We start from the raw sequence: 23,186 nt of genomic DNA, 5'->3' as shown, positions 1-23,186 counted from the left end.
ATGGGCGAGCGCGAGGCGGCTTGGCCCCGCCTCCAAGCGCGTGTATGTGAAGTCCGTTTATGCAAATATGTGGATCAAGGGAGGTTCACGCCCCTTTTTGCCCGACCAATGGCTGAACAGAGGGTGGCGTGGCCCCGCCTATTTGCATATCGGCTCCTCCTGAGACCTATAAAGATACGAGCGCAAGGCGACTCGTGCAGGGTGAGTGGAAGAGGGTGAGTTGAGCTGGGAGGAGTTCAGGAAGAGTTGGAGAGAAGTTGCGGAGGAGTTGCAGGGAAGACGGTGGACGGCGACGAGGTTGCGGTGTGGGGGTCGCTCGACTCGTCGCGGGATCCAGGCCAGCCAGCCATACCCCTCTCCCTGAGCATCAGCGGTTTCCCCCCCCCCCCATTCGCGCTGAGATAGTGTCGAGGGGGCCCCCGTTCCTCCCCCACCCTAAACGTGGTGCCAACAAGACCGCTCGTGCGGAGCACGCCGGAGAGGACTCGCCGACCACGCCAGGGCACAGAGTCGGGGCGCAGTGGCGCGAACATTGCGGCTTGCCCGCCATCGCGTCACAAGGATGCGAGTAAGACCTCCCCGGTCTCGTGGACCTGGCCGATCCTCCAGGATCCACGTACATTTGGTCTACGGACCTGTCTGCCTCCTCGCCTATGAGGGTGGCTTTCTTTTTCCTTTGCTTTTTGTGTAAATGCTTGTGGTGGTGCCGTCTGTTAAGTAAAACTGTGTAAGTGTTGCCGTGTGTCGGTCTTAGTCAGTAGTATCTTTCTTTTACCGTTTCTTTCTGTGCTTGAATACGTGCCTTTTATTATTGTTACTGTGACTGAATACGTGCCTTCTGTGCTGTCTGCGTGTGTGAAATAAATGTGCTTGTTCAATTGTTCCCACTTTGCTTCGTCTCCATCCTTTTGTTGATTCTTCATCCTGCATCGCGTAAGAGATTGGTAGTGGGTGTAAGTTCCTGGTAACTAATCTGAACCGTTGAAGTCGACGATAACTCCGCTCAGTTATCTCTGCAGTACGGAACGAACCGCTTCAGCGGTTCATGTCCGAAGTCGACCTGCGGCGATGTACGATCGCCCAATTAACCATCCGCGTAGGTACTTAGGTAGGTCGAGTTTGGCCAACAACCCTATCCTACGTGGTTGGCCGATTGTGGTGAGGTCGAAAGACCCACCCGTGACTAGCTCCCGGCGTTGTTCCGAGAGGGTCACGACTGAATTGTCCGTCTGGTGGGCGACGTGTCGCGATTCGAGTTACGTGGCCGATCGCACGCCGGCGGGCGCGAATTCGCAACAATATGTTGCATCTCTACCTGTTCCTTGACCCCATCGGAAACCGGTGGTGTACCAGCTAAGACGTTTTGAGAGATGAGCATGACAGCTTGTTAACAAGCACTCAACAAGCACTTAACAAGCACCCCAGAAAGTGCTTCTTGTTTGCAGGCCATGCAAGTTGGTCATACAATGAGGTAACTGGTCATACAATGATAAAACTGTATACTGTATAGTCCCACAACCGTATATTCATACAATGTTCACTGTATGTTCATACAACTGCAACTGTATACTCATACAATATATAGCAATGCCATACAATGAGGCAACTGCCCTGTGTAAATCCCAGGCAAATGTCGTGACTGTTGCTATTGCTCGTACAACATTTCCCTGAAGCTCACCTCACAAACAGGTGTACATTTTATGGGGATTTTAGCCTGTGAGTAACTTATTTCACTCAAATAGTCCCATAATCAGCATTGAATAAATCACATTTTCCCGAATGAAAAAGTTTCCCCTGATTTACGAAAAGCACTGTATATCACACATCCAAGTTTTCACAATATTTACACAGGCTTTCTGGAGTTTGGATTCAAACTCGACACTCCATGCGTTATATATTGGCTTTGAGTTCTAGTTCTATTAAAGATGATAGGTTAACAATTCAACATTGAGAATCCGTGCTTCCCAAGCCATGGTCTCCCACCGGCCAAGCGTCCATAGCGACATCGCTTTTTGATCCTTCGATGTCGGCTCTTCCTATCATTGCGAAGCAGAATTCGCCAAGCGTTGGATTGTTCACCCACTAACAGGGAACGTGACCTGGACATTTTGAGGTATGTTGGGATGTTTTCGGACTTTGTATCGTCATTTTGAGTGTTTAAATAAATTGCGGCTTCATGGCCTGGAGCGCCACGCCTCAGATAGTGTTAGGCCGCAATGGCTCAGGCCCCTTTAGCGACCAAAATAGTTTCTTTCACCTTTCTAACTTATATCGCCGGATGCCTGATATTATTACCTGCACGATGATGTGTGTGTTTAATTTTTGTGACTTTACACCGTCGAGTTATAAGCCAATAAAAGATTTCGCGGTCTGGTATGCTGATTGAGATGGTGGAGCTTGTGCAGGATGACGTGGTTTCACTCTACCGGCTCGCACGAACGAACAGAAAGATATTTTGTAATTCTGTTTTCATATTTCACAGTCGATAACAGTGGCCTAAATCCCAACGTTGAAAACCAGGTGAAAATCGAAGGAAAGTGGGTATTTTGGCGACTAAATTAGCTTTGAATACTTGGGAAACAAAATAAAATGCACTGATTCACTCGCTTTTGCGGCGGTTAATGTAAATCATTTTTTTTAATCGGTACTTGGATTTAGGGGAGGTATAGACCTACAAAACAAGAGGTATCATTCGGTCGTCAGACTTATGAGGATTAAATTATAGATTTTATTATTATAGATCTATTTTTCTATATAACTTATATTATTATAGATCTATATAAATTATAGATCTATTTTTCATTCAACTTAAAAGGTAGCTGTTGAAAAATATGCAAAATTTACCTAAGCGGTTCAGACAAACGAACGGAAAATTATTTTTGAATTCTGTTCTCGGATTATACAGTATCTATAGGGGAGTAATGAGAATACCTCGAAAATCCGATTTAAAAAGGCTTAGGCTTTGTAGCTTAGCCGCGGCTTGCAATTTTTACTAGGAAAAATAACGTTCCGGAAGGAATTTCTCTTCCGCCATCATCCGAATAATTTTCCGTTTGCACGAGGACAAAGACGAAGGATAGACCGACAGAATAAGGTGTCTCATTAAACTGTGTGATTTAGAATGATTAAAATAGAGATTTTAAATGCAGCGTTGAAAATAAAATAAAGAGGATTGTCAGATTCTTCTTCACCATGTCAACCCCGCAACGGTTCTGGGCCCCTTTAGCGACCAAAATGGTTTATTTCACCTTTCTAACTTGTATTGCACTATACTTAACAAAACGTACGGTCATACACTATACTTAAACAAAGGCACGCGGTTTCAAAGTTGTGTTTTTTTTTTTTTGCACGTACAGGCACGCACTAGTGGAAATGATGAACGTCTTTACAAATCAACAAACTATGGACAAAAATTGGAAAGAAGAGAGTGCACGTCTGGACGGCAACATCTTAATCCCTCGTCTCCTGGTCTTGTGGTTTGTGAGAGGTAAAGAATTACATAAATGTTCACATTACAACTGATTTTAGCTCATTCCGTTGGTGAACCCTTTTGATGGGATGCAGATCAAGAACACAATCTTTAACGACGACGCTAACTATGAACCAATAATATCATAATCATCTCACTCAACTTGATTAATTCAATGCAGATTAAATAAAATGATGAATATTAATAATCCCAGGTAATAAAATACCAGGGTATCTGACCCTAACCAAAAGTAATAAAAGTAATAAGCGCATAGCCGGGAACTAACGAGTAATGGAATGCTAAATTGGGAGCTCAGATGATAAATTAAGAACTGAACTCGTATCGGCGCTCTTTTAGTAATACATGTGCTATGCAAAGCTTATCACATGTCAACATTGTGCCTGGAGGTATAGTGACCTAGCCAAAAGTATGTTGACCTTAAAAATGCCCTGTTATGCAAAATAACCCTTATAATTCACATGTCAAAATTTATTCAACTGAAATGTAATTCCCTTCTCGTTTCATAGAGTATATGGATATCAGAAAGTTTTTCGCGACAGCATCAAGTAGAACATCCCCGACCACTCTCCTGGAGCAATCAAGTTCCCAGAAAGAGGTGGACTATTCAAAGGAGAAGATAGCAGAAAAGGGTGCATGTGTGAGTATTTGGCCTAATTTCCCAGATCAGCCTTTTCAACCTCATGATGTCAGTTGTATCCCAGTCCAAATATTGCCAAACAGAAAGTTGAAGTTTCAACAACAGTGGTTCAAAGATTTTCCGTGGCTTCATTTTGATCAGAGCATTGGCCGTGTACTCTGTCACACCTGTACGGATGCTTTTCGTGAAAAACTTACCAAACTTGCCCGCTGTGCAGAAGACGCATTTGTCTCAAAAGGGCTTTCGGAACTGGAAAAAGGCTACAGAAAAATTCAGACAACACGAACGATCAAACACACATAGGCTTGCCTCTGAAAATCTGAAATGTTGCAGAAGTCAACCTGGTGTCCATGTGCAGCTGAGCAGAAAACTGCTAGAAGAGCAAAGATCTGCACGGTCAGCACTTCTGAAGATTATCACCTCACTGCAATATTTAGCCCGACAAGGTTTTGCAATTTGTGGGAAGGATGCCTCTGAAGGGAATTTCAAAATGCTCTTACAGTTGCGGGCCGAGGATGATGTAAACCTCAAGACGTGGCTGTCAAGGAAGACGACGTTCACAAGTGGAGAAATTCAGAACAAAATTCTACAGTTGATGAGTCATGCCATCCTCAGAAATATCTGCAGTAACGTGAATGAAATGTCCACTCAGTTCGGACTCGTAACTGATGGAACGCAAGATATTCAGGGTAATGAGCAGGAGTCGGTGTGTGTGCGCTATGTGACGGATTCCTTTGATGTTCAAGAAGATCTCATCGGCCTCAACCAAGTATCGTCAACAACAGGAGTATCACTTTGTAAGATGCTTCAGGATGTCCTAATTTGGTGTCAACTCCCTATTGAACACCTTAGAGCGCAGACTTACGATGGGGCAAGCAACATGTCCGGAAAGTACAAGGGCTGTGAAGCACAGCTTAAAAAACTCCAACCGCTGGCCAATTATGTTCACTGTGGAGCTCATGTCACCCAACTCATTAAATCCAAAGCCCTACAAACTGCGCCGTTCATAAGAGACGCCCTTGATTATGTCCAGGTACTCAGCAACATCGACAACTCTGGAAAATTCAAAAGCATCTGTACTTGAATATCCACGCTGACGATGCTGACACTCCTTGCCCTACACGCCTGAGGCCAATTTGCCCGACGCGTTGGTTAACTCGTTCTCCTGCCGTGAAATCGATGTTGGATAACTATGAAGCGGTGCTGGATGCCCTTCAACAAGCAAGTGATGACTTTGGTACAAATACGGCATCGCGAGCCAACGGTATTTGAAGCTGTCTTTCATCAGGAAAGTGTGTTCTCTGTCTGTTTGCTTCATTGCCCGTTCTCCAGTCCCTTGAATACCTCAATAAGGCACTTCAGGGTTCACAAGTTACCGTCTCTGGTATGCTTACTGCTGCAAAGGTAACTGCACAGAATCTCCAATCTCTCTGTAACGACCAGACGTTTAAGGAGGTTTTCGAAGCAGCACAACAGAAGCTCCAGCAGTGCCAACTAGATCCAGTGACCCTCCCTTGTAAGCGCAAGCTTCCGAAGAGACTTGATAGAGGCATGCAGGAATAAACTGCCAATTCTGCAGAGGAGGTATACAGAGTTGAATTTTTGAAAGTTATCGACAGCGCATCCGAGAACTTGAACGAGTACTTCACATCAACCGACCTCATGGCGTATACGGACTTGGGTCAAATGCTCATGTCTGGGTCATTCAAACCACAAATAGTCCGCAAACATCCCAAACTGTCGGATTCCCTCGAGCAAGACGGCTTCTTTCGTAACCAGTTCAGTGGTTCATCCGTTGAGGATTACCATAAGATATTTGTAGACATGGTGCCAGAAGTCCGTCGAATGTTCCCACAGGTAGAATGTTTGCTTAGGCTTCTATTGGTTTCCCCAGCAAGTTCATGCGAAGCTGAATGGTAATTCAGCGCACTCAGACGTATGAAGACTTGGTTACGTTCCACAATGACCCAACAACGCCTCAACCATCTCATGATCTGTCATGTTCACCGAGATCGTCAAACTGCACTTGACCCCCAAGACATTGCTACAAAGTTTTTAACTGGATCGGCAGACAAGAGGGTTCATATTTTTGGCAAGTTTTAAGGAAAGTTGACCGCACTCGTGTAATATCAATTTGTATGTCAGTCTAGTTTTCAGTTTATGTTTAGTGAATCAGTTCAAGGGTCGTGAGGAGGCTTGATAAACAATTCAATATATATATATATATATATATATATATATATATATATATATATATATATATATATATATATATATATATATATATATATATATATATATACATTTCTTTGATGAAACTTGAAACTTTGAAATGTGTATGATTGATGTTTAATTAATTTTGCTCCGTCTGCTTACATTTGATAAAGAGATGGTCGATAGATGGTCAGATTAATTTAAGGTATTTGTGTGATCAAAAGGCAGCATGTCAACGAGCATATAAAATCAAGCATTTGCAAGGGTAGACTTGCTGTGTCCACGCCGGCACAAAGTGGGCTTCGTGGTCTGGACATGCAATGCCCCCCCCCACCCCCCACTTTTCAAAAGAAATCAATGCCCATGTGTGTGTATATATACATATATATATATATATATATATATATATATATATATATATATATATATATATATATATATATATATGCATTAACATGCCTGATGTTAAGTCAGGAGCACTGACGCGAAGTGGGTAGGCAATCTCGACGGTTTCCAGTCCCAGAGCCTGGCAGGGTATGGATATGGCCACTGTGGCCCAAAAGAGGAGCAGGATTCGGGCCACAGCGCGTCCTTTTCCGGTCATCACCTCACCCTTCGCCAGCGGTTCAAAAAGGAGCAGCGTGGAGCCGTTAGAATCTATTCGCTGGCTCTTGTCTCGCCTCCGCTTCGATCCCTGTCTCGCTATTGGTGTGCGATTGCCAAAACGCGCTTATTCTTATTTGAGAGCTTGATCCGGGGCGACTGCTGAGACTCCCTGTGGTGTTGTCGATGTTCCGCCACCCCCGTGCAGCCAGATGGGCCAGTGTGGAGCGCACGATGCCACAAGCCCCAGAAAAGTGATTAAACAAGAGATAACGCGCCATATCACGAGGTGGTAATGCTCAGGCGGAGCATCCCACGGAGGTACTCACTATACATACAGACCTTCACACAGTAAGGTTCGGGATCTTTCTCCTTACGCATCTATTCTCCTCTCTTTATCCACTCCTCTATCCCGTCTTCTTTGGACGCACAAAGAACATCATTACTGACTCGCAATCCCATTTTCATCTGGCACGACACCGCACCTCCCACATTGCACTACACCACACCTCCCACTCCCACACCTTAGACACAACCAGTATTCCTCCCACCTACCTCTCCCCAAGCATTCTGGGTTGTGTTGGTCTGCCAAGCACACCATGTATTAAGAGGTAATTTATCCTCACCTGCTTTCTTTCTCTCTGGCTATCTAATCTTCCTCGGGTGTGGGTGTGTGTGTGTGTGTGTGTGTGTGTGTGATGGCACATGTCCTAGCATAAATTAAGATTGTAGAAGATATAACGGGATAACTCTGCTCTATTTCTGCTTTTGTAAGATTGCTTGTCTTTTGCTGCACCCCACAAACTGCTTGCTATCTTCTGCTGCACATAAAAATAAACCCCATTCAGTGTGCCACATACTTTTCCTCACTCTCATGTAAATAAATGTTTTGTATAGAAATGTTATCAGCTCGTTTTCATGTTTTCTTTCGTTGGTCCACTCTCGTTTAGCTGGGACGTTATCTCCCAACTGTTTCCTATGGCTCGCACTGTTTCCTCGCCGGCATTTGAGCTGGTAAGGTGATCCAGTTTGAACAAGTGCATACCGAGGGTGTTTCCCCTGGTAATTAGATCACGTGACCTTTATGTAAACGGTATTTATTAGATGGAGGACCCTCAGTCACGTGGTCGAGTTATTGGTGTTCACGGTCGATTAGCGACCCGCCGCATCACAAAGTTATTCGTGTGCAACAGCGTGCGATTCCGGAGAGTCTTGTGGGAACCTCCCAAGGTAGCTCACCCCTCGTGGTCTTCGCCCCCGAGCCCAGGTCCGCAACAATATATATATATATATATATATATATATATATATATATATATATATATATATATATATATATATATATATGGGGCAGTCAATAAGTAACCTTAAAATGGTGATATAAATTCGAGAATGTAATGCGTGTTGTTGTGGACTACATGTTATATCTTTGGGTAAGAGTTATGTTTTGCCTGTTTTAGATCTGGCAACATTGAGCGTATGACGTCATTAGAGCAGTTCCAAGATGGCGGCTCCCTTAGAAGTATGCACCAGGGAGGAGCAACATTCTGTCATCCATTTCTAGGGACGTGAGGGTGTGAATCCCACTGAAATCCATCGCAGAATGAAAATGCGATATGGTGACGCATGTTTAGCTCTGCAGCAGGTGTACGACTGGGACAGGAAGTTTAAAAGTAGGACAGGAAGACTGCCTGACTCACTCACCTATGGACACTGCTTGATCGCATCAGCTCACCTGACTAAAGTCCAGGTGAGCTAAAAACGAGGAGAACTACAGAAAAATGAGGGTCCAAAAATTTGTTTGGCACGAGGCTCACAAAAGATTAATCTTGCCCTGGCAAGGGAAGATGACCACAGTCTACTGGGTGAATGAAAATATCAATTGAACCGAAACGTTGATCAAAATTAATTTCCTTTGCAAAGATATTATTACAATCACTGTTTTTGACTTTACATTTCAAGCAAGACAGACGGCACAACTCCTCTTTCGAAGAATGACATGCTCAATGATGGAACCCCGATTGTCTGTGCTTCACCACGACAACTCGGTTGTTTGGTTTTGACTCAATCAAGAAGCTTAACAGCTCAGAAGTGAGCATCCTTCACCCAAACTGTGGCTCATCTTCTCATCTAATGCTTATCAGCATCACAGCCACACCCCCGGCCAAGGATGCTGCTTGCAGCATTGTGCTGTATAAGAAGGAGGAGGATCTTTCGCTCAAATACGAAACACACCACAAAGTCCAATGTGAAGAAAATCAAGAACACTCACCGTCATTGCAGTTTATCCCAGAGTATCCAAATGGACACCTGCAGACATGTTAAAATCGTTAATATTTACATACTACATGGTTTTTACCTCTTTATCTACCAGGATCTATCTACTTGCCTTGTGTGTTAGTCCATACTTCACAAACATGTTCACTGACACAAACACACAGAATAGCCCTGCCATGTAATCTGCATTTACCAACATAATGCAACACAAAAGACAAATACGTGGGCAAATAATACGAGGACCCACAACGAAGAATGAAGAATGAATACATACGGTTCACATTTTTTGTTCACTGCTTTTTGACCTGGCTCACAAACTGAAAGGGAAGAGTGTAGAAAAGGAATTATAACTGCATTAGAATTGAAAATAAGGACGTGGTTTGTGAGAAAAGTGGTATCGTGGTGCGGTTGTTACCTATACAGTTCACATTGCTGTATGTACTGGGGACGTAGCCATCACTGCAGTCACAGGAGACTATCCCATCTTTGTATGAACAATCTGTAGTTTTCTTGTCGCATGTTGGCAGACTACACGTGTCTTCGTATGGTGTTGCTAAAATCAAAATAATGTGAACATTTCATCATTAGGCATATCAAACAAACCTTCATCATTTCATTACTTGAAAAATCACTCACTTTTTCATCATTTGCTGTGAAAGTCAATCTTGGTAAATATTTCATAGTTTAAACTCTCACACTAATCTATACTAATAAATGTCAGTGTGCATGTGAGTGTGTGTGTGTGTGTGTCAGTGTGTGTATTTTCTCCATAACTCCAAAACTATGAAACCTATCAGCCTGAAACTTTGCATGCATACGATGGGAACTCCATGGAAGTGCATAAGTGAAAATTGGGTGTTTGGACTAATTAACCCCCCCCCCCTTTTGAAGGTAATTAGCAGCCTTATTTAATTATATCCTTTATCAGGCGATCCTCGGCTACCTCGCTTCATAAGGCGTTTCCATCTATGTATGTGTCCGGGTGAGTGCTCGTCTACGGACACGCAAGGGCGGGCACTCGTCTCTGGACTTGTCTTGGCGGGCGTTTTTCTGCGGGCGCATCCGGGAGGCTGCTCGTCTCCGGACGCGTAAGGGCAGGCGCTCGTCTCCGGACTCGTCTGGACGGGCGCTCGTCTCCGGACGCGTAAGGGCAGGTGCTCGTCGCGGGACGCGTAAGGGCAGACGCTCGTCTCCGGACACGTCCGGGCGGGCGTTCGTCTCCGGACACGTCCGGGCGGGCGTTCGTCTCCGGACACGTCCGGGCAGGCGTTCGTCTCCGGACACGTCCGGGCAGGCGTTCGTCTCCGGACACGTCCGGGCGGGCGCTCGTCTCCGGACTCGTCTGGACGGGCGCTCGTCTCCGGACGCGTAAGGGCAGGTGCTCGTCGCGGGACGCGTAAGGGCAGACGCTCGTCTCCGGACACGTCCGGGCGGGCGTTCGTCTCCGGACACGTCCGGGCGGGCGTTCGTCTCCGGACACGTCCGGGCAGGCGTTCGTCTCCGGACACGTCCGGGCAGGCGTTCGTCTCCGGACACGTCCGGGCAGGCGTTCGTCTCCGGACACGTCCGGGCAGGCGTTCGTCTCCGGACACGTCCGGGCAGGCGTTCGTCTCCGGACACGTCCGGGCAGGCGTTCGTCTCCGGACACGTCCGGGCAGGCGTTCGTCTCCGGACACGTCCGGGCAGGCGTTCGTCTCCGGACACGTCCGGGCAGGCGTTCGTCTCCGGACACGTCCGGGCAGGCGTTCGTCTCCGGACACGTCCGGGCAGGCGTTCGTCTCCGGACACGTCCGGGCAGGCGTTCGTCTCCGGACACGTCCGGGCAGGCGTTCGTCTCCGGACACGTCCGGGCAGGCGCTCGTCTCCGGACACGTCCGGGCAGGCGTTCGTCTCCGGACACGTCCGGGCAGGCGCTCGTCTCCGGACTCGTCTGGACGGGCGCTCGTCTCCGGACGCGTAAGGGCAGGTGCTCGTCGCGGGACGCGTAAGGGCAGACGCTCGTCTCCGGACACGTCCGGGCGGGCGTTCGTCTCCGGACACGTCCGGGCGGGCGTTCGTCTCCGGACACGTCCGGGCGGGCGTTCGTCTCCGGACACGTCCGGGCAGGCGTTCGTCTCCGGACACGTCCGGGCAGGCGTTCGTCTCCGGACACGTCCGGGCAGGCGTTCGTCTCCGGACACGTCCGGGCAGGCGTTCGTCTCCGGACACGTCCGGGCAGGCGTTCGTCTCCGGACACGTCCGGGCAGGCGTTCGTCTCCGGACACGTCCGGGCAGGCGTTCGTCTCCGGACACGTCCGGGCAGGCGTTCGTCTCCGGACACGTCCGGGCAGGCGTTCGTCTCCGGACACGTCCGGGCAGGCGTTCGTCTCCGGACACGTCCGGGCAGGCGTTCGTCTCCGGACACGTCCGGGCAGGCGTTCGTCTCCGGACACGTCCGGGCAGGCGTTCGTCTCCGGACACGTCCGGGCAGGCGTTCGTCTCCGGACACGTCCGGGCAGGCGCTCGTCTCCGGACACGTCCGGGCAGGCGTTCGTCTCCGGACACGTCCGGGCGGGCGCTCGTCTCCGGACTCGTCCGGACGGGCGCTCGTCTCCGGACGCGTAAGGGCAGGTGCTCGTCGCGGGACGCGTAAGGGCAGACGCTCGTCTCCGGACACGTCCGGGCGGGCGTTCGTCTCCGGACACGTCCGGGCGGGCGTTCGTCTCCGGACACGTCCGGGCGGGCGTTCGTCTCCGGACACGTCCGGGCAGGCGTTCGTCTCCGGACACGTCCGGGCAGGCGTTCGTCTCCGGACACGTCCGGGCAGGCGTTCGTCTCCGGACACGTCCGGGCAGGCGTTCGTCTCCGGACACGTCCGGGCAGGCGTTCGTCTCCGGACACGTCCGGGCAGGCGTTCGTCTCCGGACACGTCCGGGCAGGCGTTCGTCTCCGGACACGTCCGGGCAGGCGTTCGTCTCCGGACACGTCCGGGCAGGCGTTCGTCTCCGGACACGTCCGGGCAGGCGTTCGTCTCCGGACACGTCCGGGCAGGCGTTCGTCTACGGACACGTCCGGGCAGGCGTTCGTCTCCGGACACGTCCGGGCAGGCGTTCGTCTCCGGACACGTCCGGGCAGGCGTTCGTCTCCGGACACGTCCGGGCAGGCGTTCGTCTCCGGACACGTCCGGGCAGGCGTTCGTCTCCGGACACGTCCGGGCAGGCGTTCGTCTCCGGACACGTCCGGGCAGGCGTTCGTCTCCGGACACGTCCGGGCAGGCGCTCGTCTCCGGACACGTCCGGGCAGGCGCTCGTCTCCGGACACGTCCGGGCAGGCGCTCGTCTCCGGACACGTCCGGGCAGGCGCTCGTCTCCGGACACGTCCGGGCAGGCGCTCGTCTCCGGACACGTCCGGGCAGGCGCTCGTCTCCGGACACGTCCGGGCAGGCGCTCGTCTCCGGACACGTCCGGGCAGGCGCTCGTCTCCGGACACGTCCGGGCAGGCGCTCGTCTCCGGACACGTCCGGGCAGGCGCTCGTCTCCGGACACGTCCGGGCAGGCGCTCGTCTCCGGACACGTCCGGGCAGGCGCTCGTCTCCGGACACGTCCGGGCAGGCGCTCGTCTCCGGACACGTCCGGGCAGGCGCTCGTCTCCGGACACGTCCGGGCAGGCGCTCTTCTCCGGACACGTCCGGGCAGGCGCTCGTCTCCGGACACGTCCGGGCAGGCGCTCGTCTCCGGACACGTCCGGGCAGGCGCTCGTCTCCGGACACGTCCGGGCAGGCGCTCGTCTCCGGACACGTCCGGGCAGGCGCTCGTCTCCGGACACGTCCGGGCAGGCGCTCGTCTCCGGACACGTCCGGGCAGGCGCTCGTCTCCGGACACGTCCGGGCAGGCGCTCGTCTCCGGACACGTCCGGGCAGGCGCTCGTCTCCGGACACGTCCGGGCAGGCGCTCGTCTCCGGACACGTCCGGGCAGGCGCTCGTCTCCGGACACGTCCGGGCAGGCGCTCGTCTCCGGACACGTCCGGGCAGGCGCTCGTCTCCGGACACGTCCGGGCAGGCGCTCGTCTCCGGACACGTCCGGGCAGGCGCTCGTCTCCGGACACGTCCGGGCAGGCGCTCGTCTCCGGACACGTCCGGGCAGGCGCTCGTCTCCGGACACGTCCGGGCAGGCGCTCGTCTCCGGACACGTCCGGGCAGGCGCTCGTCTCCGGACACGTCCGGGCAGGCGCTCGTCTCCGGACACGTCCGGGCAGGCGCTCGTCTCCGGACACGTCCGGGCAGGCGCTCGTCTCCGGACACGTCCGGGCAGGCGCTCGTCTCCGGACACGTCCGGGCAGGCGCTCGTCTCCGGACACGTCCGGGCAGGCGCTCGTCTCCGGACACGTCCGGGCAGGCGCTCGTCTCCGGACACGTCCGGGCAGGCGCTCGTCTCCGGACACGTCCGGGCAGGCGCTCGTCTCCGGACACGTCCGGGCAGGCGCTCGTCTCCGGACACGTCCGGGCAGGCGCTCGTCTCCGGACACGTCCGGGCAGGCGCTCGTCTCCGGACACGTCCGGGCAGGCGCTCGTCTCCGGACACGTCCGGGCAGGCGCTCGTCTCCGGACACGTCCGGGCAGGCGCTCGTCTCCGGACACGTCCGGGCAGGCGTTCGTCTCCGGACACGTCCGGGCAGGCGTTCGTCTCCGGACACGTCCGGGCAGGCGTTCGTCTCCGGACACGTCCGGGCAGGCGTTCGTCTCCGGACACGTCCGGGCAGGCGTTCGTCTCCGGACACGTCCGGGCAGGCGTTCGTCTCCGGACACGTCCGGGCAGGCGTTCGTCTCCGGACACGTCCGGGCAGGCGTTCGTCTCCGGACACGTCCGGGCAGGCGTTCGTCTCCGGACACGTCCGGGCAGGCGTTTACCTCCGGACACGTCCGGGCAGCCGTTTACCTCCGGACACGTCCGGGCAGCCATTTGTCTTCACACGTGTCTGGGCGGGCATTTGTCTCCGGAAGTGTCCTGATTGGCGTTTGTCTCCGGATGTGTGCAGACGGTATTTATCTCCAGACATGTCCCGGCGGGTGTTCGTCTCCCGACGCGTCCGGGCAGGCGTTTGTCTCCATACACGTCCGGGTGGTATTTGGCTCCGGACACATCTGGGCGGTATTTACAGTATGACTGGTAGAAAATGGATTTCAGACATTATTTTGTTTCCATCTTCACTGTTATTTTATGCAGAAGCATTTTGATGAGACAGTATGAATTGTAATTTATGCTCCACCACATGTCTGCCCTCCCTTCCTCTCACCTATCACTGCTTTCCCTTCCCCCACCCCACCTCACTCTCCCTCCCTCCCTGCCCCACCCCTCCTCTCAATTTCCCACCCCTCCTCTCTCTTTCCCATCCCCTCCCCTCTCTCTCCTACCTCTTCTTTTCTCCCTCTCAGTATTCCCATCAGCGAAATGACTGGTGGTATTTGCGAGTCTGTCCAATAAGAGAACTGTTTAATTGGGTGTCTGTCACCATTTTTCTCAGAGATGGCTGTCGTCAAACTTTCAGAGGTTCATCAGTGAGTGCTGTGGGCTGTTTTATGGAAAATGTTTTGAAAAGTTTGAAAGAAAGCAGTGGATTTTTATTATCTTGCCAAAACGAAGTTTTGCAAGATATGTGAGTCAGCTTGTATGTTTTTTTTTTTTTTTTGTTTGTCTGTAATCACGTATAAAAAAATTCTGCAGAGCACAGTTATCATCGGAAATTTTTGTAACTTCGCATATCAGAGGCCTATAGAGGTCCCTTTCAGTGCACAAAATTTTGAAGGTCAAGGTCAAAGGTCAAGGTCACTTTGGCGCAAATCAGGGGAGTCGACGAAACCCTTATTTTTTGAGTAATTTTGATCGGATCGTCTTCAAACTTCATGGGAATATAGTTCATGGTCTGGCACTCAGCTGATTAATTTTTGGTGGCGATTGGCCTTGACCTTCATATGTTTGTTTTTTTTTTTTTTGTTTTTTTGGTCTGTAATCATGTATAAAATCACTCTGCAGAGCACAGTTATCATCGGAAATTTTTGTAACTTCGCATATCAGAGGCCTATAGAGGTCCCTTTCAGCGCATAAAATTTTGAAGGTCAAGGTCAAAGGTCAAGGTCACTTTGTCGCAAATCAGGGGAGTCGACGAAACCCTTATTTTTTGAGTAATTTTGATCGGATCGTCTCCAAACTTCATGGGAATATAGTTCATGGTCTGGCGCTCAGCTGATTAATTTTTGGTGGCGATTGGCCTTGACCTTCATGGTAAGCGCCTCAGGTCAAACATATTTGACCCCAAGGTCAAATTTTCAAGTTTTAGGAACCATATCGTGTAGTACCTCAAATTGAACACCTCGATGAGTGCTTTCTAGATATGTCAAGCTTGAGACATTATGATGTCATTTGGTGACGTTATGAGGCAAAAGCATATTTTTCATGGTTACTCTGTCGAACGATTCTCATCGGAATCTCTCGTAGGCCGATATTCCTCAAGGAGTCGCTCTTGGTGGATAGCAGCTCTGTTCACCTCAGTGTGACCTTAAAGAAGTCACACGTGGTCACCTTTTGGCAAGATACGGGTTTATTTTTTATTCGCTGTGTTGTGCCCAAGCCTTTCAGCTTTGTTCACTTCCAGTTTAGTTGTACTGTCCCAATACTTTTGATCATATTGTGTTTGCATTCAGCACCTGTTCTCTTTGCAAAATTGTGAACCTTTGAAAACTATAGTCTTCAACATTTATTTTCTAACGTGAATCTGGGATTAAACATGCTTACCGCTGTCATTCATTTCTTTAAGCAAGGTATTGAAGTATGAATCATTCATTGTTGATTCTTTACTAAACATGCAGGAAGTCAAAACTTTGACACTCCCTTCGCTGCAATAGAGAAGAAAACATTTTAACTGGAAGCATCATTCTTTTTCGATAAACAAATGGTAGTTCACACATAACTTTCAATAATGGGAAGTTAACACATGATGATCATTTGAAAATCAAAAACATCAAATATTTAATTGGGGTTTGCGCATCACATTAATATAACAATACCATTCCTTTCACATCATAAAGCACATAGGGTTGCCAAGACTGTTTCATTGGCAAGGAGTACAGTCCTGGACAGGTTAGCACCCCAACACAGGTTACCACAAATGGTTATTACCCCAGTACACTGGTACTCATTTTGCCAACTTCAGAAGATTGACAGGCTGAGTCATTCACACCTGGTGTTAATTCAACAGTTGATATCACAACCATTCCTTACCACATCACAACAGCCCGTAAATTGACCGATGGGGATAAAGCAGCACGAGTCGCTATATGTGAGATGCTGCAGCAGAAGATGGAGGCAAACCCAAACTGGATTCACGATGTGCGGTTAAGTGACGAGGCACACTTTCACGTCAATGGTGCGGTCAATTTACACAACAACATTTTTTGGGGAAGTCAATGCCCAGATGAGGTTGAAGAGAAGTTGCTTAAGGGTTGGAAAGTCACTGCTTTTGTCGCTGTCAGTTACAGAGGTGTGTTTGGGCCATATTGGTTTGAAGACAAAAACGGAAGAACGGTTACCATCAATCAAGAATGATACCGGTCGATTGTCAATGCATTTTACGAAAACTTAAAGCAATCGATGAGCATTGCAGCCCTCCGGCGACAGTGGTTCATGCAAGTCGGTGCTACACCACATCTAGCCAACGAAACAATTGCCTTTCTGGTCAAATATTCGGACAACGAGTTCTCAGTTTTGCGTTTGGAAAATGAATGATCTCCACACAGCGCCGACCTCAATCCGCTGGATTATTTTCCTCTGGGGAGCTTGTAAGGATGACGTCTCCAAGGAACACCCCAGATCTGAACCTGATCTGAAGGCAGCAGTTGAGGTTTATGTGCAGATAGTAACCATTAAAACTTGTAGAAACGTCATTGAAAACTTTGCAATCCGTGTGAATTCTTGTTGTGTGCGTGGGGGGTGCTCACAATGAACACCTCAACTATAAGCGCATTAACGCATAATGAGTTTCATTTCTCCATGATTCGGTTTTCATTTTCTGAGTTAATTTTTTGTTTTATTACTCAATGCTTTGGTTAATAAAGTTTTGATAAAGTGGTTAACCTTTTATTGATACACCCTGTATATGTGGGAAAATTACGCACCCAGACCAGGAATCGAACCCAGGTCGGAAGACTCTCTTGTGGACAGGCTGTCGCTGCTCCTATGGTTGACAATGAGTGTCCCAGAAGCAGCGGCGGAAAGAGTGGCACCTCTAGATGTGGGAGAATTGTGTGCTCAGCCTGTGGGTTGCACAGATAACTCAGATGGCAGAGCAATTCCATGGTTCACCAGAGGACCTGGGTTCAATTCCTTGTCTGGGTGTATAATTTTCCGACATATCCATCTTCAATATAACAGTGTTCCTTTCAGAGGTGACATCCAGTTTTGAGTGGATCTGACAGAAGGAGACCAGGATAGTGAAAAACAGTGGCACCGACATTTGGAAGCCTGTTCGGAGCTGTGCTGTAAGCCATCTTGAGGGGAAAATTCCTGTGAAGATGTTCGTGTTAGTTTTGGAAGAAATGCAACACGGGTTTGACCACTGCAGTTTTGACACAGTTGTGCCTTGACTTTGTTTTGCAAAGTTTGATTAAAACTCCAAAGTACTTTCATTCTTTTAGACTCCACAGTAAAATAATTCCAGGTTTTAAAAAAAACCCAAACAAACTTTTGTGTCTGAGTCTTTAATGAGCAAGTGAGAGTCTACCAGGCAAAATATTTGGTGGATCCTGGTAGGGTTGGCCTGTTCCCCAACAATAGGACAAAACCACGATCCTTTCCTGAGTCTTGTACCCACATATGACAAACACTGAAGTACTTCATCCCTTCCTGCACTACATCACGCCATAGGTCTGTACATCTACAGATGGCATTGCAAATGACCATGCAGTCACCATCCTCATCCTCAACCTTCAGTTCATCCTCCCATACTAACAGTTGGCTCAAAAGGGCATCTGCCATGCCATTATGATACCCAGGGCAATATCTCACATCAGTCAAAAGTTGCGAACTGTGCAACCCATCTCTGCTCTATTGCTCCCAACTTATTAGTGTGAAGGTGACAAAGGGGGTTATTGGCTGTGACCACTGTAAACTTAGAGCCTAAAAGAGGTCCAAAGCTTTTCCTTTTTTTCCCAACATGGCTGCCACACCACGTGATATATGATGTCAAAATTATCATTAAAACAGTCTCCATGAGTAGTCACTTCTTTGGTGAAAGTTTCGCCTTGATCCAACATGCGGTTGCAGAGAAAAACACTCATGTTATGTGCGGACAAACAAACAAATGAAAAATCACCCATTGAGCGACACTTGGAAAAACAGAACAAAGTAGAACGGCACTCAGTCGAGGACATACCTCCACCAGGCTGAACAGTTTATGTTTTGATGGGCTGGATCTGAACCAAAATCCAATCCGCTTGTTCTTGTCACCGAACCAACTCATCCACCTCGTTTTGTCAATACTCATTCACAACTTTTTGAGACATCGCGATATATATATATATATCTTTTGGACCCATCTCTCAATTTTAGAAATCAGGCCAATCTTGATCTTTTGACGTTTAAAATAATTGGTGGTTGATTCAGTGACCTGATATGCAAATCCTCTTCAAATTTCAAGTCAATCGGATGGAAATTGACAATTTTAGAAATTCGGCCTATGTTGACCTTTTGGCCAACATTGCCATAAAAAAATTAATCGCTGGTTGAATTCAATATCCTGATAAGCAAATCCTCTTCAAATTTCAAGTCAATTAAATGGAAACTGACAATTTTAGAAATTTGGCCCATGTTGACCTTTTGTCCTGTGTTGACCTCAAAAACAATAGGTGGTTGAATTCAGTGACCTGATATGCAAATGCTCTTCAAATTTCAAGTCAATCGGATGAAAATTGAGGATTTTAGAAATCATAGCTAGGTTGTTTACCTTTGGCCTATGACCTTTTGACCTCAAAAATAAATAGGATTCTATCGGACCACCAACTCCACTATTTTGTGAAGTTTCATCAAGATCAGTTTGAAATGTGACCTGTAGGCGATTAAAGGTGAGCGGACAGATAAACAGAAGCGAACAATATACTTATCAAAAAAATTTTTTGTTTTTTTTTGCCAAATAACAAACAGAAACAGACAAACTGACCCAAATGTAATACCTTCTCCTCTGACAAGGGTAACAAGAGAAACGCAAAAGGCATATTCATAAACAGATCTTGAGGAAGGACGTGACGATGGCAAAATTGATGAACTAACAGGATACATTTTGGAAACAGTTAAAATGTCACATGTCAATGACAAGTGACATCAGTGAAAACAAGTTTGGAACACGATGAAGCTCTCTCGGTGGAGTAGGCAATTAGGAGACTTCAATAAGGCTTAATTAGCACTCTACCTGGAATCCCAAGGGAATTTGAATTGCTTCTAATTTGAAAATAAAATGTCAATTTAAAAGATATACCTCTTGAAATTTTATTTTTATTTTTAATTTTACTACAGAGTGATGAAGCATGATTGGCAACAACAATGCACAGTTTCCTTACATGTAAATTGATAAATAACATATCCCCTTCAAAGGATGTATTGTTTTTTGCAGGTAAAGAGTTAGATTCTTCACCAAATTCAGAGTGAAACTGAGAGTGTGAAAGTGGTTTGTTACATAAGTAGCCATCCTCCTCCTCATCCTCCTCCTCCTCCTCCTCCTCCTCATGCAGCAGAAGGCTGTGGGAAGCATCATTGGCTGAGGGCGCAGCTGTGTCGCTGATGAAGTGCTCCCATTACCAATACAGTGGTACTTATTTCACCGATCTCGGAAGAATGATAGGCTGAGTCAACCCTACCTAGTGTTAATTCAACGAGTTACAGGGGGTCAAACTCAGGACCCTCAGGTCCCAAGCCAGTCACCCTAACCACAAAGCCAACACCAGGCTTATGCACCCCTTTTGTAAATTACACAAAGAACCTTGGTGCAGGAGGAAGCCATTCGGCCAATATGCCTGCATTGCAGCTACCCCAGTGTCATCACCTGTCCACACACAAGCTTCCTCCCATCCACGCAAGCCAATATCCCCACACTCCTCTATCTACAATGCATCCAGGTACAAATCTAATTTACACTTAAACCTATCACCCCCCCCCCACAACTGCCATGTCGTTTTTGGGGTGACCATTCTTTGCATGCAACTTAATCATGTAAACTATATTGATTTACATTATCAATTGATCTGTATGTAAACTATATTGATCCTTTGCTTGAGGTCAAAGGATTGGCAGGTGGAAATGACAGTTTCATGTTAAGCCAAGAGAGAACAAAATTTTCACTTTAAAATTCCAATGAAACTTACGCGACCTCCAGAACTTCAACACCAATATAATAACTGATGTTTCCAAAAACAGTTTCAAACTGGAAAAAGAGAGAAAGGCATTCAGGTGAATTCATTGTTATAAGAATTTTCATATTTAAAACCTTTACTTGAAAATTGATATCGTACTTTAAATAACCATAGAAATAGTTCAATACAAAAATCAAGATTTATTACTCAGCAGTATCTACTATACTAAAAAGATAGAATATGTTTGTATGTGTGTTTGTTCGTCCTTTATTGGCGGCCGAACCGTTGGATGGAATGAGATGAAACTTGGCATGAGTGATCCTTGGAACATGAGAACAGACATAGGGGGGTCAAGTTCAAGGTCAAAGGTCACTGGGTCAAAGGTCACGGGGTCAAAGGTCACTGGGTCACTTCAATTTCTCAATTTCATCCGATCGAGACGGGACCAACGCCATTCGACAGATAATCAAAATTAAATGACAGTTGTTTGACGACATTCACTTCCGAATTCCGGTTTTCGAATTATGACGTCATAAATTGACTAAAACGTCAATTTTCATGTTTGTTTGTCCTTTATAGATGGCCAAACTGTTGGATGGAATGAGATGAAACTTGACAGGAGTGATCCTTGGGACATGAGAACGGACATAGGGGGGTCAAGTTCAAGGTCAAAGGTCACGGGATAAATGTCACCGGGTAACTTCAATCCTTACTATAATTCATGGAGCAGTGTTTGTATGTTTGTTTGTCGCGCTGCTCCGACAGTTATGGGCCGATTACATCCAGAATTGGATCAGGATGACCCAATTCGTGGAAAGGGGTGTTTTTTTGTCTTTGCCAGTGGTCTTGGGGGGGGGAGGGCGAGGGACACAAATTATCCACGTAAATGTGTATCGTGTAGTGCCGCTTCCAAATAAGGGAGGGTATTACAAGTCTTCACCATTTACAGTACAGTATTCCTGTCCCCACATTTTCCAGTGCAGTGACGTGTTTTGAATTGTAAGCAGTCGGTATGTTTTCACTTCATGCACATAACTTCATGGGTGTTTTGCTTTTTTTGCCGACACAAACCTGTCAGTTGCCTATACACCACCCAAATAAAGGTATGCGGCAGAAGAACGTGTTGCATGTTTGGAACAAGATCGCCCATTGGGCAGGTACTCTGCTCATTTATACTAAATGCTCAAATAAAAGTTAACAAACTGGCTTGTTTAACATGAACTGCAGCAACAGAATACAAATTCAACTGTCATGTCAACCGGTCTGACTAACATCATCCATCAGTCCATCACGCCAAAGGTTCAAGACCCACACGGATGGTCAAACAGTCATTGTACAAGACACTGCGAGTGGACAGCATTCGTGCACCTCCATGCACGTTCTCACAGCGGGAAGCACTGATAATAATTAGGGTACCAAGCCCACAAGACTGGGTAACCTATTGTTTTTCTTCTGTTTATTATTATTAGGGTACCAAGCCAACACAACTGGGTAACCTATTGTTTTTCTTCTGTTTATTATTATTAGGGTACCAAGCCGACAAGACTGGGTAACCTATTGTTTTTCTTCTGTTTATTATTATTATGGTACCAAGCCCACAAGACTGGGTAACCTATTGTTTTTCTTCTGTTTATTATTATTAGGGTACCAAGCCTACAAGACTGGGTAACCTATTGTTTTTCTTCTGTTTATTATTATTAGGGTACCAAGCCAACACAACTGGGTAACCTATTGTTTTTCTTCTGTTTATTATTATTTGGGTACCAAGCCGACAAGGCTGGAAAACCTATTGTTTTTCTTCTGTTTATTGTTATTAGGGTACCAAGCCCACAAGACTGGGTAACCTATTGTTTTTCTTCTGTTTATTATTATTAGGGTACCAAGCCAACACAATTGGGTAACCTATTGTTTTTCTTCTGTTTATTATTATTAGGGTACCAAGCCAACACAACTGGGTAACCTATTGTTTTTCTTCTGTTTATTATTATTAGGGTACCAAGCCGACAAGGCTGGGTAACCTATTGTTTTTCTTCTGTTTATTATTATTAGGGTACCAAGCCTACAAGACTGGGTAACCTATTGTTTTTCTTCTGTTTATTATTATTAGGGTACCAAGCCAACACAACTGGGTAACCTATTGTTTTTCTTCTGTTTATTATTATTTGGGTTCCAAGCCTACAAGACTGGAAAACCTATTGTTTTTCTTCTGTTTATTATTACTAGTACGTGCCCGTACGTGCGTGCCCATACGCGCGTGGCCGTACATGCAAAAAAAAATTAAAAAAAATTGTGACGTCAATTGTGACCTCATAGCACCGTGTCCTGTCATTGGTTTGGTAAATAAATGGCCATAACTTGGGAACCACTTGTCCGATTAATATCAAATCTTGAAAAGGCACATACTCAGGTCCCCTGCAATACAGCTGAGAAGTTTCAATTAGATCGGACCAGTGGTTGTTGAGAAACAGCGGTCACAGACAGACACACAGATACACAGAGATAAGGAGGAGTGGATACTTATCCAACCAAGATATTCTAGTTTTGTATTTTTAATTAATTTTCTGAAATTTGTAGAATTTGTTTTTCATTTGGA

At 47.5% G+C, this 23,186-nt stretch overlaps 1 protein-coding gene across 2 annotated transcripts in view; it reads right to left on the bottom strand.

Annotated features, from left to right (window-relative positions):
- LOC147029839 (protein HEG homolog 1-like) overlaps nucleotides 1–23,186 on the bottom strand; it is a 72,009-nt gene that overhangs the window by 14,522 nt on the left and 34,301 nt on the right. For both annotated transcript variants that reach the window (XM_085873218.1, XM_085873217.1), the window contains exons 6-10: nucleotides 20,606–20,664; nucleotides 15,990–16,090; nucleotides 9,637–9,774; nucleotides 9,496–9,538; nucleotides 9,217–9,254 (exon numbers count right to left, since the gene is read on the bottom strand). In XM_085873218.1, the coding sequence (XP_085729344.1) occupies nucleotides 9,217–9,254; nucleotides 9,496–9,538; nucleotides 9,637–9,774; nucleotides 15,990–16,090; nucleotides 20,606–20,664 (379 nt within the window). The remainder of the gene's footprint in view (nucleotides 1–9,216; nucleotides 9,255–9,495; nucleotides 9,539–9,636; nucleotides 9,775–15,989; nucleotides 16,091–20,605; nucleotides 20,665–23,186) is intronic.

The sequence above is a fragment of the Eptatretus burgeri genome, chromosome 3 (genome assembly GCF_056783735.1).
Source record: "Eptatretus burgeri isolate ZD-2024b chromosome 3, Ebu_testis_v1, whole genome shotgun sequence".
Taxonomy (NCBI): Eukaryota; Metazoa; Chordata; class Myxini; order Myxiniformes; family Myxinidae; genus Eptatretus; species Eptatretus burgeri.
This window is presented reverse-complemented; position numbering and strand designations above follow the sequence as displayed.